Source organism: Triturus cristatus, chromosome 6 (assembly GCF_964204655.1).
Source record: "Triturus cristatus chromosome 6, aTriCri1.1, whole genome shotgun sequence".
Taxonomy (NCBI): Eukaryota; Metazoa; Chordata; class Amphibia; order Caudata; family Salamandridae; genus Triturus; species Triturus cristatus.
The window spans coordinates 1931081055-1931098102 of NC_140589.1; the positions used below are offsets into that span (position 1 = coordinate 1931081055).

At 47.3% G+C, this 17048-nt stretch overlaps 2 protein-coding genes across 15 annotated transcripts in view; both read left to right on the forward strand.

Annotated features, from left to right (window-relative positions):
• Positions 1 to 17048, forward strand: part of LOC146822518 (uncharacterized) — a 266233-nt gene that overhangs the window by 92981 nt on the left and 156204 nt on the right. The window lies entirely within an intron of this gene.
• LOC146822519 (uncharacterized) overlaps positions 1 to 17048 on the forward strand; it is a 237470-nt gene that overhangs the window by 6521 nt on the left and 213901 nt on the right. For all 14 annotated transcript variants that reach the window (XR_014963323.1, XM_085613642.1, XM_085613649.1 and 11 more), the window contains exon 2: positions 16784 to 16879. Coding sequence is in view for 5 of the 14 variants with exons in the window: in XM_085613649.1 (XP_085469775.1) it covers positions 16784 to 16879 (96 nt within the window). In the remaining 9 variants the exon portion in view is untranslated. The remainder of the gene's footprint in view (positions 1 to 16783; positions 16880 to 17048) is intronic.

Consider the following 17048-nt stretch of genomic DNA (forward strand, 5'->3'; position numbering starts at 1 on the left):
CTCCTAAATATGACATCATCAGGCTGGATATACCTGTTAAAATGGGTGGGGGTATTGCATACATTTATAGCTCCTGCGGTATTGCATACATTTATTGCTCCAGTATCACTCTGAGACTCTTACAAACTGTGCCGATGTCCTCTCACGAACACCTGAGTGTTGAAATCCGGAACAACAACAATATTGTCTGTTTGCTCCACACGAACTACCATCCTCCTGGAGACAATCTTATCTTCATCGAACAAATGATGGAAATCATAGCTTCTAACTCAGACCTACCCATTAACCATATCTTCCTTGGGGATTTCAATCTGCACTGGATCGATACAACTGATCCCTCGCTGTGTACCTTCAAGGCTTTCCTCACAGACCTTAACCTCACTCAGGTTTGCAATGAACCCACCCACAACAAGGGTTCCACCCTCGATTTAATCATAGCCAAGGATAACTTGATACAACTGGAAAGCATCTCACCGTATGACTGGTCGGATCACTACATAATCTCCTTTCGCATTCTTGTAAAGGTCATTTCTAGACCAGGTCAACCGCATAAGAACAAACAGTGGTCCAGGAATCTAAATGACATTCAAGCAATGGACCTAACCTCTCTTAGCAACAACCTACTCCCTCCAACCCCTAACATGATCAATTTAGACGACCTCACTGAACACTATATACAGACCATGACTAATATACTCGACACGGTTGCTCCGAAACAACTCAAAAGGATTCCGGTCAAACAGTCCATACCTTGATTCAATGGCTTCCTCAATGAGGAGCGTGGCAAACTAAGGCTCTCGGAAAGATTATGGAAAAACTCTCCGTCCGCAACCAACCTCAAACAGCTGAGGAGAGCAAGAAGTTCTTACAATAAACATATCCGCAGCATGAAAGCTGAACACTTTAGATCTCAACTAGAAAATGCTACAAACAGACCTAAAAAGCTTTTCAAAATCATAAAACAGCAAGCTAACCATCCAACTGACCTTCAATCTGCTCCCACGATATCTCCCCCTAGTGAAGGGGCCTTCTCCGCACATTTTTTCAAAAAGTCTAGAAAGATCGCACTAGAACTCCAACATGCATCACACTATACGCTTCATCTTGCTCAGTCCATTACATCGCCCTTCCTAACCTCAGAGATTGCTATGTCCTACAGTGGAATAGGCCTTACTCCAAAAGATAACGCATCATGGAACAATTTCAGACTGCCTGACCATGCCGAGTTTAGAAGAATCATGGGCGCACATGCATCAATGTAGGCTTTTACGATTCCTTGATTGCGATTATTAAGGAATTGCATTTAAGGAATTGCAAAAGCCTATGCATATAGGAATCGCTTTAAAACGAGCGATTCCCTAACATTCCTTAATTGCAACTCGCAAATTGCGAGTCGCAATTAAGGAATGCCTTCCCATTCATTCCTACGGGCCTATAGGCCCATAGGAATGAATGGGAAATTGCATGTGCAATTTGCGAGTACCCAATAGGTACTCGCAAATTGCGCATGCAATTTCAAGGGTGCAAGGGTGTCAAAAGGACTGCCTGTTGCACCCCTGAAATTGATCTGTGCACTTATGTTAAACACACACATGCCCCAAAGGCATGTGTGTGTGAAACCTATAATTTTGAAAAATGCACTTTAGTGCATTTTTCAAAGTTTTTGCAAATCACCATTAAGTTCAAATTGATGGTAATTTGCGACCCCTATTAGCGAAATCGCTATTCGCGATTTCATCATACATTGCATTTAAGGAGTCGCAAATTGTAAATTCTTAAGCACAATTACAATTTAAGAAATCGCAATAAATTGTGCGAGCCTTGCAGTGTGATGCATTGCAGAAGCCCTTTTTGCAGGCACAAACAGACGATTTTTGCGAATCGCACCATTTGCGCTCGCAAAGAAGGTTGATGCATGCGCCTGATAATGTCACTAAAACCTCTTATCATTTCCATGATCCCTTGCCGGCTAAACTCTTCAAAGACTTTGGATCTGCCATCCTCCCTCTCGGGTCCGTGATTATCCATGAATTGCTCGTACAGCGAAGGATTCCTGATTGCCTAAAGATAGGTCAAGAAACAACCATTAAAAAAAAACCCAATGTAGACATATCTGATTTCAACAATTTCCGCCCAATTTCCAATATTATGACTGTAGCTAAACTTCTTGCGAAATGCATACACCTACAACTTTAAGATTGCTTGCCTGACGTACAAAGCCTCCACTATAATACTCCCTCTTACTTGGCAAATAAGCTCGAACTCTCTGGTATGTCTCGGCCCCTAAGAAGCTCCAGCACTCTCCTGCTGAAACCGCACAAATTCAGAAGGAAAAGAACAGACTCTTCCACTGGCACAACTCCAATAGGAACAATGACTTCTCTGTTGGTTGCATTAGCATTAGACAATTTTATTTTTAAAGTATCCACTTCATTTGTTAAAACAATATCTAGATCTTTTTCCATATTACGAAGGTTCGCAAGTGATGATCATTTAGATGCATTGTAATCAGCTTGTGGGTGTCTTAAGAAGAAAGAGTATTTCTCTTGCTGTACTACTTTAATAAGAATGCCCCAAACTAGAAGGGTTTTTTCATAGACCAGAATATACTCACAGTCTCATGAGACCTCCAAGTTGTGTGTTGTGTCCTTATAAGGAAGTAGGTTCGCAATACAGTCAATAAGTCTTCAGAGGTAACTCCCTTCAGGTCTTCAAATACAGAAATTCATTTCAATATATTATGCTGATTCAAAACATCTTTTGCCCTCAGAATGATATTGTGTGCAGAAATCAAGTTGAGTGTGAGTAGTTGGATCAAAAATGGTACCTGCTCATTCATTAATCATAGAACCATTGTTTTTTTGGGGCATTTTCGATTTTTCCTGTCGGAATGTGATCCAGAATAGTTTGCTTAATAAGCTTGCTTCTCGTTACTTAATTGAATTGATGTAGTAAGTAGATTTTGCGAAGTGGTTGGTAATTGGTCACACATTATGATTTTTTCTCTTCCATCTGTCCCTGATAAATTATCAGTATTTAATTTGAAATTATTGATGATTTCATTAATTCCCTTTGCTATTTCCTTAAGTATTTAATTCTTATTGAATCCTTTTCCCTTTCTAAAGTCAGTAGTGTTATTTCATCAGTTGACGTTTGACTGGATCTAAAAGAGAGCAAATTCTATTTTGTTTGTCCAGTATTTATTTGCTTATTATTAATTGTATTCATTTTTTAAGTGACCATGTATATGTTATGTGAGAAGGTGGCCCGCTATTTGCTGTCCACTAGTTCTAGTGGGCACCTTGTATCAGTCCAAACAACCCCTTATGGTGATAGGTTAAAGACAACCTTTATTGAAAGCTATCCTAGTGGTAGCTATGGAGAGCAGCCTTCAGGCTAAGTCTTGAAGGAATGTAAAGCAGCTTGTTTTACCAGTCTATAGTCTCTTGAATGATCAAATAAAAGGACAACCACACCAGGTATATATTTAAAATATATGTATTTAAGATCAAACACACCACTCTAGTCTCTTTTTGAGACTGGAGTTCGAAGTACTTAAGTTACAAGATAGCAATCAGTAAAAGCACAAATACACGTTTGGGCCCTAGGGGCTTACCAAACCATATACCAAAAAGTGGTATAAGAACCACGACTGGAATAGGCACTAGGCCTATTGCCTCTAGAATCGCTGGGACCCCAAGGTAGTGACACAGGGGACCCACGGGAACTGTATGCAGTGTGGAAACACAATCGCAGGTTCCTATTATCTTCTATGGGAAATGTCACAGTTGGAAATTTAAAGATTAGGGACGCTTCTAATCGAGTCTGTACCAAACCCTTTTGGACTTAAGAAGTTCTAGGGCCAGCACCCACGAGAGCACCGGAGTACTCGATGTAACTCACCCAGGGAAGCCGGGTGCATAGGTGTCTTTTGGTGTCGGGTCGCGTCGTCTATTTCAATGGAAGCCTGCAAAGAACTGCTGCTGCCGTGAAGAGGAGACGTGTCCGAAGAGAGCCAAGCCTGGATCTAGGATGTAAGGAACCTGAAAGCAGGCGGGACAAAGTCTGGGTCACTAGCCAGTGACCGAGGGCAGGATGGACCAATGCCCACAGATGTCTGGTGCTTCAGGTGAGTTGATGGGTGTCTTGACTCTTCAGCCACGAGGTCCAGGAGGCATCGACGAAGTCCACGAGCCGGATTCGAGCTGTCCCACGAAGTCTGTCGAGTGCTGCGGTGTCGGCGACCAGAATGGACCCAACAAGCCTTGGCAACGGCAAGTCACTGGAATTTAGAGAAAGGACTGCGGTGCAGACCAGCAAGGTCTGAGGGATTCACCCAGCGAGGGAAAGTCTGGGCACGTCTGGAGCAACCAGGTGAGCCCAATCAGAAAAGGAGTTGCCTTCGTTGGGACCTGCTAGCCAACGGGCTAGTGATCGCGAAGGAGCCTCGAGCGGTTGCACTTGAAGCTGGCCTACGGGTCACTCGTGGAGTGGAGGCCAACGGTCTTCGGTTCAGAAGGTGCTCAAGGCTGGAGCTACTCGGAGCCCAAAGCACAACTTCGAGGAGGACCAGGAAGATAGTGTTGCTGCAAAAGTTCACGGTGTCCAGGGGTCACGGTTCCACGTTACCCACGATAACCACGATAACCACGGGCCTCAGCTTTGCTGTGGACTCAGGATAGCCTCGGGGAAGTCTGGAAATCCACCTCTGGGGATGCAGAGACTTCGGTGTCCGGCGGGAGCTTCAGAATTGCAGACCGGTCAGCTGCTTCTTTGGTGCGTGCCAAGCAGGGGAGTCACTCCTTGACTCCAAGGGAGATCTCTTCAGTCTTCTAGTCAGAATAGAGCGTCGAAGGTCCAGGATGTACGTTGCAGAGTTTCGTCCAGGGTAATCTAAAGTCCTAGGGACTGGATTCCTATACTTATAGTAAGTTTAGGGGATGGACTAACTCTAAGGCCCCACCTATGGGTGGGACAGGAAAGAGGGGTGGTTAAACCCATTTCCTTTGTCCAGTTTCGCGCCAGAGCAGGGGCAGGTAGGCCCTGCAACTGGTTTGACCTGGGCTATGCATAGGGACACCAAACGTGCCCCCAGTGCAGGACTTCAAAGCACCAGAGAGTGCTCCCGCCCAGCCCCAATACACATCAGCCTGTCTGGGGAGGTGTGGACACCTCCCCTCGATAGGAAACCTATTGTCCAGGCCACCCCTGCCGGAGTTTCTGTCAGCAGCAGGAGGCCAGTCCCGTGCCTGTGGCAGAGGCATCCATTTTGTGATGCCAGGGCTCAGGAAAATCCTACCGGGTTTAGCCAGTGTGAACATGTCTCTCTCCCTCTAGAAGGGTGGAATGCTACCCCCGCCGCCAGAATTGGCATGGGGGTAGTATTCCAAAGCGTTTGACACCAAACACAACATGTTTTGATGCAGCCATTCCAAAGTTAGCATTTACCGCGAGGTTATAATGCACTTGAGAATATATGGTATGGCTGTATCACAGAACAGCCATAAGGAAGTATTTCCGTATGCTGCAGAGGGGCTCAGCTCATGCTTGGGCACCCTCTCACATAAAACGAAGCACTCTGCCTTCAGGATTGTCAAGGCCTGCCATAGGAGTGGCTTATAGGTTTATATGTGTCTGTATAGGGTAGTGATATAGGTAGCCTATACCACAGTAAGGGGTGCAAGCACACCCTTACCCAGGCTGCAGTAGCAGACCTGTGGTGCCATTTTGGAGTGCTTCCCAGGGGTGGCATAATATATGCTGCAGCCCCTGGTAGGCCTCTGAGGTACCTATGCCCTAGGTACATAGTATACCATATACAAGGGTCTTATAAGGCACTCCAGAATCCAATTAGATATGTACCTAATGTACATGGAAACCATTTTAGAGAGGAAGCAGCTAGGCTGTGGTCCTGATTAGCAGGGCCACAGCCAGACTAAGGTCGAAAAACAGTGAAACACCAGCAAAAAGTGGGGGTACCCATGTGAAGTAGATCCTACTCTCCTACATGTTAGGTGTCCTCATTAAATTTGACAGTGACCCTATGTTGATTGTTCCCTTAAAAAATAGAAAACACCCTTTTTTTTATATTTTTGATTATTTTTTAGGTTTCAGCTGGCGTGGGCTGCACACATGCGCAGTCTCGCTGGCGGGATTGAATGTTTTTGGGTATTTTCTGTAAAGGGCTTTAAGCCCCGCCCTTCTTTCCCATTGGCCGGCGTCACCGTTTATGCTAAACGTTGGCCAGCCATTGGGAAAGAGCTGTTTGTGACGTTCACTTTTGGCTTTTTGAGCCGTCCTACTTGGACTGGCTCGTCTGCCTTCAGTGCGTCGCAAAAGCTTTCATATCTTTATGGGGCCATGTGTTTCAAACACATGGCCCCATAAAGACAAGAAACCTTTCACGACGGACGAAAGTGAAAGCGGGGGACAGTCACTTGTCTTTGACGTAGTACGCGCCTTCTGGAAGTGAGGGTCTGAGTGCGGTGCCGTGCCAACCTGCACGACACTTTGCAGGTTTTGTGAGGGAAGCGCAGCAGTACCAGTGTACGTTTCGAGGACAGCGGCGGCTTTTACCCTGCGAGCTGGCTGCAGTGGGAGCTTACATTTTATGTGTGCGGGCAGTGCGAAGCTCCCAGCCCCTCTGCTTGGCGTGTCTCCTCTTGATTACAAGAGGACAGGCACAGCCTGAGCGCGCACACAGCCACCATGGGCTTACACTGACTGAGGCTCAGAACAGCCGGAGGAGCGCAGGAGCCAGGCACCGGCAAGCGGTTCCCAACCCGGCCAGGGGAGCACCGCCACAGGCAACCTCATCACAGAGAGGAGCGCAGCACACTCAGCACCGTTAGGAGCCGGCATTATGCAAACCAGGCATCGGCTGGCACAGGGAGCGCCAGTCAGGGAGGTGCGGGGAGCGGGATTCGCTGCATCGGGAGTGCCTCTTTCAGCAACAGCGGCTCTGACGGCGGAGCAGGGGGCTCAGGACGGCGCATCATCACCGGGCGGACTCTATTGCTGACTGCAGCCGGATCATAGGGGCTGGGAGGTCGCCCGGAGCGGCGCATCATGTGCGGGGCAGCGCGGGGCTACCCGCGGCGGAGGACACTGCTCATCACCCATGCTCTGCGGCTCTTGGCGGCCGCCCTCCTTATGCAGCAGGTGAGGGACTGGGGCCACTGAAGCGCGCCGCTCGAGCCGTCCTGCTCGGGGGTTTGGTGGGAGGCAGCGTGGTGTCCTACTGGAGGGGGCTCTTCCCCCCACGCGGGCCGGCACGCAATCCCTGGAATCACCCAGCGCCTACCTGCACCCGCTGTGACTGACTGCGGGTGCAAGTCCGCCCGCTACGAAGCCTTTCTATCCCTTCGGGGCAGTTGCGCCCTGAAGGGACCGTACCACCTGCGCCAAGCACGGGAGGGGGCGAGTATGAACTGAACGGTTTATTGATGGTGCCCGCACTACACTTGCCCCAATTTGTTGAAATTACTGTTTCATAGAAGGGCCCCTGCCCTGTGACTGTACGAGGCTGCACCCCTCAGTCCAGAGCCGCTGCAGGTGCATGCTGGGCGCACGCTTTCCCTGGTAACGGTTACTGAGCCCTCTGGTGACTGGCCGCAAGGATAATCTGCTCTCTCCGAGACCCCACCCCCTCCGAACCAGCAGCAGCCTGCTTTTAGGGATTGTATGCGTGGGTGCTGTTCTTTGGAAATCTTTTTCATAATTGTTATATTTAGTAATATTCTGAATAGGGTAGATCGATTGGCGCTTACCATGACCAGTAGCACGCCACCACCTCCTCGGCCAGTGACCTCAAATATTGGAGGTTCTGACGCTTCCTAGTCTAGCTTCCATACATTCCAGCGCTCCTCGTTGTCCCGCGCTTGCGCCTCTTATTATTTAATTTGCCAGTTGGGAATGCCCTTTTGTATTACCTTGTAGTCTTCATTAGAACTCGTAGGTGTCGCCTGCTCTCTCGTGCGCGTCATCCTCTCCCACTGTAGGTGTAATGTCCCACCCCTCTGTGGGTGCCATGTGCATGCCCCCTACAATTGGGTGTACTGTTGCACCCCAAGAGTGCTCGCTCACGCTTTGAGGTCCACTCCCATAACAGCTAGACGCCCTCTCCTGCCCTGGAACTGGGCTCCCTTTCTTCCAGGGTGCCATGCTGCAGTGTTTGGCCCTGTGTCCGCATGGCCGCTCTGCAGTGCGCTGTGCGGGTCTGGGCGCTGTACTGGCCACTGCCCCCTCGTTACTATGCGCTTTTGTGGGTGTCACACAGCTCGCTTCTCGGACGAAGGCATGAATGGCGTGCATATGTTGATTACTGTTTAAGTAACTGGGATCAGTGCACCCAGTGCATCGAAGCACAGAGATTTGAGGGGTGTGTCATTTCTCATAGTGCCCTTCAGTCTGTGGCATGGAGTCCCGCTCCCAGGCGCCCGCTCTCGGCCCCCTCTTGATGTGGAGCTGGGCCTGGTCCTTGTGACGGCTGCTGGCGGCTCGCCCACTGTCCATGGTGTTTAAAACTGCCGCAGCCTGGGATTATGCACATACAGCTGCCGGTACAGCCTCAATCTGCCAACACCGCAGAGTGAGCTCATGCTATGCCTATAACAACACCCCACCGTGGCGCCCACAGTGTGCACAAATGATCCCCTTTACACACCATCCAGTTAGCTACCCATAAGTAGGGGAAGAAAACACAATGCCCGAGTTGTGGATCCAGAGCGCAGGGTGGAGTGGTAGGGCTCTCTCCGCACAATGTGCCTGCTTAGAGCGGGAACCTGTCTAACCTTCCTGCGATGCATTGCCTTGGAGGAGCGCGCACTATTTAGCACCTGTACTGAAGTCGTGCACCGTACTCTACTTTGGGATGAGCAACGATATGTTTGCACGTTTACATACACTGCGTCGACCAAAGGCGCATACGTGCGCTGCCGTATGCGCATGCAATTCTGTCCACACACACCAGTCGCACAAATCTACAAAATATTATTTACGGAAAACAAACATACACAAGCTCACTGTCACGTACAATTATGCACAAAACTGCGCACACGCATTTACCACGCAGTCACATCAAAACTGACATGCACTCACCTCTGCCATTATTTTTAAACAATACACACAGTGACAAGCAGCAATCACATACCAAACACAATCAAACAACATGCATCCCCTAGTCACTGCCTAAGTACGCACCACCATGGTCGCCACCTGCATTACATCTATGGTTTAATAAAATGCACACTAATATGATTTTGATTATTGCTATGCAACTGTGCCTTGCTCTCATTTATTGCACATTGGCGCTCCCAACATCCCCTCGCCCTTGGTGCTTTCACCTGCAGTACAGCTCCTCTTTGTGTTCAGGGATTGGTGGAGATCAAGTTGAAGGGAGAGGGTGGGACAGAAACAAACAACCCAGACATGCTGCTGCTTTTCACAGTTTTTACACTTAGAGGATCCGTGCCATGTCCTGTCGCTTTCATCCTCGTCCAATTAAATGTTCCTGAGACAATGTTGGCTATCTGGTGTGAACAGGAAAAGGCCCAGGTGCCTACTCATCGGCCAGCATCAGTGCTAGGACTAATGTTACGGTTCAAGAATCCAATTTCCCCTTGGATGGTTTGGGTACTTATTAAATCCGGCGAGATGTTTTTGATGTGCTGTAACAAATTGCACCTTCTACACAAAATCGATTGCTTTATTTAATTGCATCCCAGAGCAGGCTCTGTTTTTAGATGTCAGCACTCTTTCTGGTGGGTGGAGCAAGCAGCACCAGGCGGCCATCCCCCTGTGTGTTTTTTTCCAATTTACATTTTGGTCGTTTTTGTGAAGTGCACTGCGGCCCTTTCTTTCTCCGTTGGTCACACTCGCCCCTGCCAGTTAACGCCTTCCTTTGTACACTGCGCAACAGGCACCAAGTTTGTGAACCTGGGCAACCTGTGTCTGAACCATTAGCCATGTAGCAGTGCTGGGTGGCCCTGCATGCTTCACCGCTGGAGACCGGTGGGTGGAGTATTGGTCGAATGCTAAATAAGAGCTGGTAGATCCTGAAAGGGTTAAATGCTGCCGGTGTGGTGTCCAAGCCGATTTCAACGCGCTCACCTTAAGTTTACTACATCACAAACCAGAGGGACATTGGAATTAATCGAATTTGTACATTCTGATTATAATTATTTTTCTAGCTTGTAAGAAGCCGTCATTGGGTCGACACAGTTATTTACTCAGTTGAAATGCTACTAATTCAAGTGAACTCAGAAATGCTCAAAAAGGCAGTTGACGCGTAGCAGAAACCAGTCACTAGTTTTATTTAGCGCCTGGTTGAATTTCAAGTATACAACGGAGGTGTTAGAACATTGTTTTAGAATACTTAGCAGTAATTCTACGTACAAGCTTATTAACAGATGTGGGTACTGTTTATTGCCCCGTTTCTTCCCACATATCCACCTGCACCTCTTTTTATGTTTTCTACAATTTTGAGTTTGTGTGCCAACTTTATAGCACCTGCATTAAAAGGGCCGCGCCTTTTGCAAGCACGCGCGCCCAGCTGTTTCTTGTGAGGAAAGACTTAAGAGGTTCATGAGACGTGTACAATCCCTGAACCAGTGCTCAGTTTGGAGAGACATCTCTCACAGAACCTTCTATGTGTGAAGTGTTTGTGATTGCTCGCACTTCAGCGGTAGCACAAGTCTGCACAACACGCATGTGCTTTCTTCAGGCACCAGCCGGCGACACCACCTACTTCAGTGCACCCACGCTGCTAGTTGTAAAGACAGACACATGTCCTGAGACCCAACACCAGGGCACTGGGGTCGAGAAGGTCCCCTCTAATTCAGAACTCCTCTCACTACAACTGCAGAGTTGGGGGTCAGTTCTAACTCGAGGAAACCATTGGATTGCTTTTGCTCCCCACATTCTTCTTTCTGCCTGTCCTGTCACCGGGTCATCACTTCTGCTCTTTAGAGGGAGTTGACCATATTACAGACTTCACCCGCGCTGTTTACTTGCCAGAGACAATGCTGCTGCTGGGGAAGACCGACATTTTGGAATATGGGCTGCGCATTTATCAATTATTGGCTTTCCACTGGAGTCTGGCAAAACCATAATGGACGGAATTAGAGCGCGGCCCAAAACCATGGGTACTTTGAAGTAATCTGTTTTCTTTTGAAAACAGATTTTGGTAGTGTGTGTGTTTTTAACAGAGACTGTGGCCTTTTATCTATCAGGCGTGAGTGGAGCTGTACCAGAAGAGATTATATCAAAACACTGTTTAATCGACTGGCCAGGTGTTTTGAAATTCCTGGCCCAGATGACAGCGTTAATGCAGTTGTATCCCGCACCTAGCACACTCGCAGGGACCAGTTACAGCACGCCCCGTGTAGAGGAGGGCGAGCCACAGAGCTCGGGCATGAAGCCTGACTCCGGCTCAGCTCGAGGTCCTGTTGGAAAGCTCGATTCTATAACCAGACGAGTCTTCATCCGACTTCTGCCTGCCTCCTTGGCCCCCCCCTTCCCTACCACGGATGTGACGTTCGGGCCAGAGCCGTGGAGTTTGGACCTCGGGAACCTGGTTCGAGTCTCAGCGTCTGCTCAGCAATCCCGTGATTCTGGGCAAATCACTTCATCTACCCATCCCTATAAGTGATGGTTATCTTGTGTAATGTAATGGGTGCTCATGTAAAGCGCTCCAATACCTTCAGGATCAAGCTCACTCTATATAAGAAATGCAGAAAAGTGCACAAAGGTTAAAACAGAGCCTTAAATAGATACCCATTTGCTGAATGATTTGTACAAAGTGAAATTAGAAAACCTGGATAAATCGCGGCTTCACCACCACAAATTGTGTAACTGTAAGCAAATATTTTCTTTCACATCTGGAAGATGATGACTTGTATCTCACAATGGGAAGCTGAGGAAAGGACACCAGAAACATTGTTTTGTTGTATACAAGTCTCTTTAATAAGAAGGGGTGACTATCTCTTGAATTTCAACTCAATAATTTGTTTATACCTTCAAAAATGAGCCTACTTTAAACGTGAAATCGATCATTGTTGGCACTCACTCCACTTTTGTTACATAAGTCCACTTTTCTGTTTTCAGCCTGCTCCCTCCCCTGGACTACAGCTGGCATTGCAGCCATTTTAAAAACATACCTAATATAACTAGTCAACATTCATCTTTTATTTAAGCTAGAACCCTGACCACGAACGACCCCGCTCTGCTACCGCACAAATGACTTTATAGGTGTTTCTTTCTATCCCCTGCTGGTTCTCCTCAAACAATCAGCCACTTCCATCAATACAGACAAATATTCTTTCTTCCTCAAAAAGGACTGATGTCCTTCATCGTGACAGAACAATGCTGGTTGTCATATTTAACCATCAGGTATTCCACAACCCTTCGACTTACCATCACGCAAACACCACTCATTTCCCTAGTGAATCTGGTCTCATTCCATCAACAGCTGATGCTTTCTTGGCCCCTTCTATGGCCTTCTTGAGAGCAACTTCCTCCTGCTATGTGTATGGCAACATCCAAGCTGTCTCATTTCATCATCTTTGGTAGCCCCAGGCACAAGATCTGCATTGAGTAATTTTTTTACAAGTTGTAAGACCAACACGCCTGGCCTGACACTTTTACCCATCTACTCCCACAACAAGGGCAACAGCTGGGGCAACCTCACCTTCATGACATCTTCACTTCTTTTAACCACAACTAGATACGCCCCACAAATCCTCTCATGCCTGCATGCTTTCCAGCCCATCTCATGATGGAATGACTACAAATCCATACATCCACTGGATGACCATCACTGTTCGCCCACTCTGGAGCATTAAGAAGTGCAATCACCTCCTACTCATCTATTTCCTACTGCCTCTGATGTTACTTATGAGCCCCTCTTATCTCATCACTCCTCTTTTGCTTATCCCTGTGTTAACTGCTCCAGTTGCAGCCCCATAGGGAACAAACTGGTATCAACCCTTCAGTCATATGCAGGAATTGTTGTAACATTCGGACAGACATTCACTCACCATTATCCTCTGAACAGAAAACCATACAGCTAGTGCAAAGACCGAGGCATTCCAGACCTTCATCTCAGCGTCCAATCGAGAAACATTCTAAATCTCTTGAACACTACACTCAAAACTGCACTATTTGGGTAATGCACCAGCCACTGCAGAAGAACCTCCAATTTAAATGCAGTATTGTTTCTTTTCATAAGCCCACTAACCCCGTTACTGCCAGCCTTGCTTCTCGTAAGCAACAACTATAAGTACAAAGTGTGTGTTTACGTACCACTTGCAGGTTTTCAAAACACATAAATAAAAGGCATTGTCATTTACAGTGCCAATAGTTCAAATTTATGCAAAGGCGAGACCTATTGCATTGCAAGTGCTTGTTTTGTCCTGGTTTGGCTTTTTTATTTACTTTTCTCCTTGAGTCTGTTTACTTATATATTTTTTAAACCCCTATCCATCTTTCGATTCTGTTAAACCTTGGTTATTGGATTGATTAGGTATATTTATTATATGTATTAATCCTTGTTATATTGACTGGCCGGCTTCTAATAGGATGCTTCCATGATCTGATGGATTGCAGTCGGCTTTCATTGTCCTTTGAGATGTTTGCATTATACGAGACTCTTTAAATGCTACTGATCATGGGGAGTTATTTATGACAGTTTGTAAAGTATCTCAATCACATATGCTATTTACAACAGACTTACATCATTAGACTCTGAAAAAGCTCCATCTGTTAACACTACTCGTAATAATTGAGCACCTATTTTACAGGCCTTTAATTATAAAAAGTCAATAACATGTTCTATTCCTGATAGTGAATGAAGTGAGAAGGCATTTCAACCCCGATTGTTCAGTTGAATTTGTGGACCAGTGGTTTCAAATGAATAGACGTCTTTTACCATATCTTTAATAACAATTATTTTGTTCACTCAGTAATGTGATTGAAGTAAATGATTAACGCTGTGTTAAAGCTGTGTTAAAGCTGTTATGGCCGGTCTGAAGCTGTCACTCCTCCCACTAGGGACGGTACTGCTCTGCATCCAAACCATTCCTCATTTATGCACCAGTGCCGCCCCCCCCCCCGTCCCTCTAATATCAAGTTAATGACATGAGCACGGACATGTCACTGACTATCCCTTTTACTTTTTTCCGCACATCACAGGGGTCACTTCCCTCTGCTCCGTGGCCGAGACTGATCCATGGCCACTACCCCCAGCTCTTGGGAGTGACTGATCCATGGCCACTACCCCCAGCTCTTGGGAGTGACTGATCCATGGCCACTACCCCCAGTTCTTGGGAGTGACTGATCCACGGTCACTACCCCCAGTTCTTGGGAGTGACTGCTCCACGGCCACTACCCCCAGCTCTTGGGAGTGACTGCTCCACGGCCACAACCCTCAGCTCTTGGGAGTGACTGATCCACGGCCACAACCCTCAGCTCTTGGGAGTGACTGATCCACGGCCACTACCCCCAGCTCTTGGGAGTGACTGATCCATGGCCACTCCCCCCAGCTCTTGGGAGTGACTGATCCACGGTCACTACCCCCAGCTCTTGGGAGTGACTGCTCCACGGCCACTACCCCCAGCTCTTGGGAGTGACTGATTCATGGTCACTACCCCCAGCTCCTGGGAGTGACTGATCCATGGCCACTACCCCCAGCTCTTGGTAGTGACGGATCCATGGTCACTACCCCCAGCTCTTGGGAGTGACTGATCTATGGGTCACTTCCCTTTCCTCCTCGCAGTGACTGATCCACGGGTCACTTCCTTCTGCTCCTGATGGAGACTGATCCACGACTGACTCTGCGTGACATCTCCTTGTTCAATGAGCTAAAATGCACTGTTTGGTGCTCGAGGGCAGCTTTACGAAGCTCCCGGGGTGGTGGTTCAGAACTCGGCACTACTCAATGTTACTTCATCCGAGTTGATTGTTCCAGGCCTGCCACAACCTGACATTTCTTTGCTCCTCGGTTGGGTGCAGCGGATCCGAGACTGCCTGACTTCGTTTGTCCCTTGGAGAAGTTGGTGCAGAACTGTCACAGTTTGACCATTCATAGCACCTCGTGTGATTACCCCAGATCTCACACTGACGTTTCTTATCCCCCGGAGTGGTCAGTTCAGAACGGTCACTGTTTCACGTTTCATACTTCCTTGTGATTTCTCCAGAACTAACTCTGGTTGGCATTTCTCAGTACATCTGCCGTTTTAGCCACCGCTCACTGTTATCTATTTTATGAGCACTCCTTGGTTATTGCTTCAGTTCAGCTCATGTCACGCATTTCTCTGGTCCGGTGGGATTGCTATATTTCTGACTTTGTCTCTTTCTCTCCAGATTAGCCAGCATGAAATATGGCTTACCTTTGGGCTCCGTCCTATCACCAGCTATTGAATGCTTACAGACATACAGTGTTGAATATCGGATGTATGCAGCTAACACATAGAATTACCTTGTGCTTAAAGATGAGCCTGGTAACCACTTGCTTATCTACTTATTGCCAGTTCTTAGGGTGCAGAAAAAAATGCTCTTTGTAAGCTCCCAAAATCATTTTCCGGGGCCCTCTGAAACATGCACACTTCCCCATACCTTGGCCAGAGGACATTCACAAAACCACAATTTGGGAGGGCTTTGATACTGACCTCTCATATTTCTAGTAAATGCAAGAGTTCTCAAAAATTGCGCCCCCGCCCTCCCCGTCTGCTAAAATGGGTTCTGCTGTTGCCTCACTGATTGATTTCATGAATGTGCAACGTCTCTTCCAACATGGCCTCCGACGTCAAGGCGTACTGTTGTTTTTATAACCAGTTGGGCTTGACTCACCGACGTAAGCTACGTGATTGTGCTGAGTTTTTGTTGGGAATTCAAGCACAAGGATTAGCGCCTCCTCCACGCGCAGACGCTGGATCGCACGCGGTGGCACCGCAGTGTGCCTCAAGAGCTAATGGTCACCGGCTTGAGCAAGGTAACCGTTTACGCTTCAACTTCTCCAACACCCAAATACCTTGACTCAATCGAATGTCCATGTCGCTGCCACCAAGTTGAAGCCGTAGCACTCTCCACAACACCTCAAACACGTAACTCCCAGCAAGAGTCTGTGATGATCTTCAGGTCCTCACACCAACCTGTAGTGCAGTCTTCCAAGAGGATACATTGTAGAAGCCATCTTTCTTTATGATACCAAATACAGTAAGCTTCTAGGCCCCGTTAAGTTGACATGAAAATCACTGCACAAGACGCTTGCACTTTTCCTTTGCTTCAGAGAAACTGCTTTAGTAACGCAAGGCTTGCTCGAAACAAGATCCGTGACAAAGGAAGATGCTCGCTTAAACTCAAACGTTTCAGCATATCCAATTTCAAAATATTTCTGGTCATTACTATTATGTTGCAATTATTAACTGGAATTGTACCAGACTGATATCTTACATTACAGTGGAAAGTCCCAGAAACTGCCTACTTGGGACACGTGGTCAGCAACAGTATGTTTCGGACCTTAAATGGTATAGCACTGCTTAGGCCTTTGCTAATCGGTCAAATTAACTATGCTTAATTTGTACTACGTATGTTATGATGCTACATCCTTTGTGGTTTGGGCGTATAAAAACTGTCAGACACATCACCTCTTTGGACATTCAGTGACTTTGCTGATGTCTCTGTGCTGCACGGTAATCCACTGTTTGTTGGTCTTCAATAAACCTTGCTACCTTTTGTGCTGATAGAGAGTCGTATATGTGGTATTATTTCTTATTTCTTATTTCAGCTTTTACATTTGGTGGAGAATGCGGCTCCTGGATCACTGACGACTTCGCAGGCTGGCTGCTGGACTTCGGCTTCCATCGGGGTTCGGAGACCTGAGGTTCGATAACTTTTGCATTTATCTCTCCTCTGCCTCCCTTAGATGCTGGGGGACTGTCTGCCCATAAGTTGACTTTGTCATATCTCTGGCTCCTGCTCCTTCTCTCTCTCTCAGCGCGTTTGTATGATCTCTGGTTAACGGCTCTTCATTGCTCTTCTCTCTCCCTCTC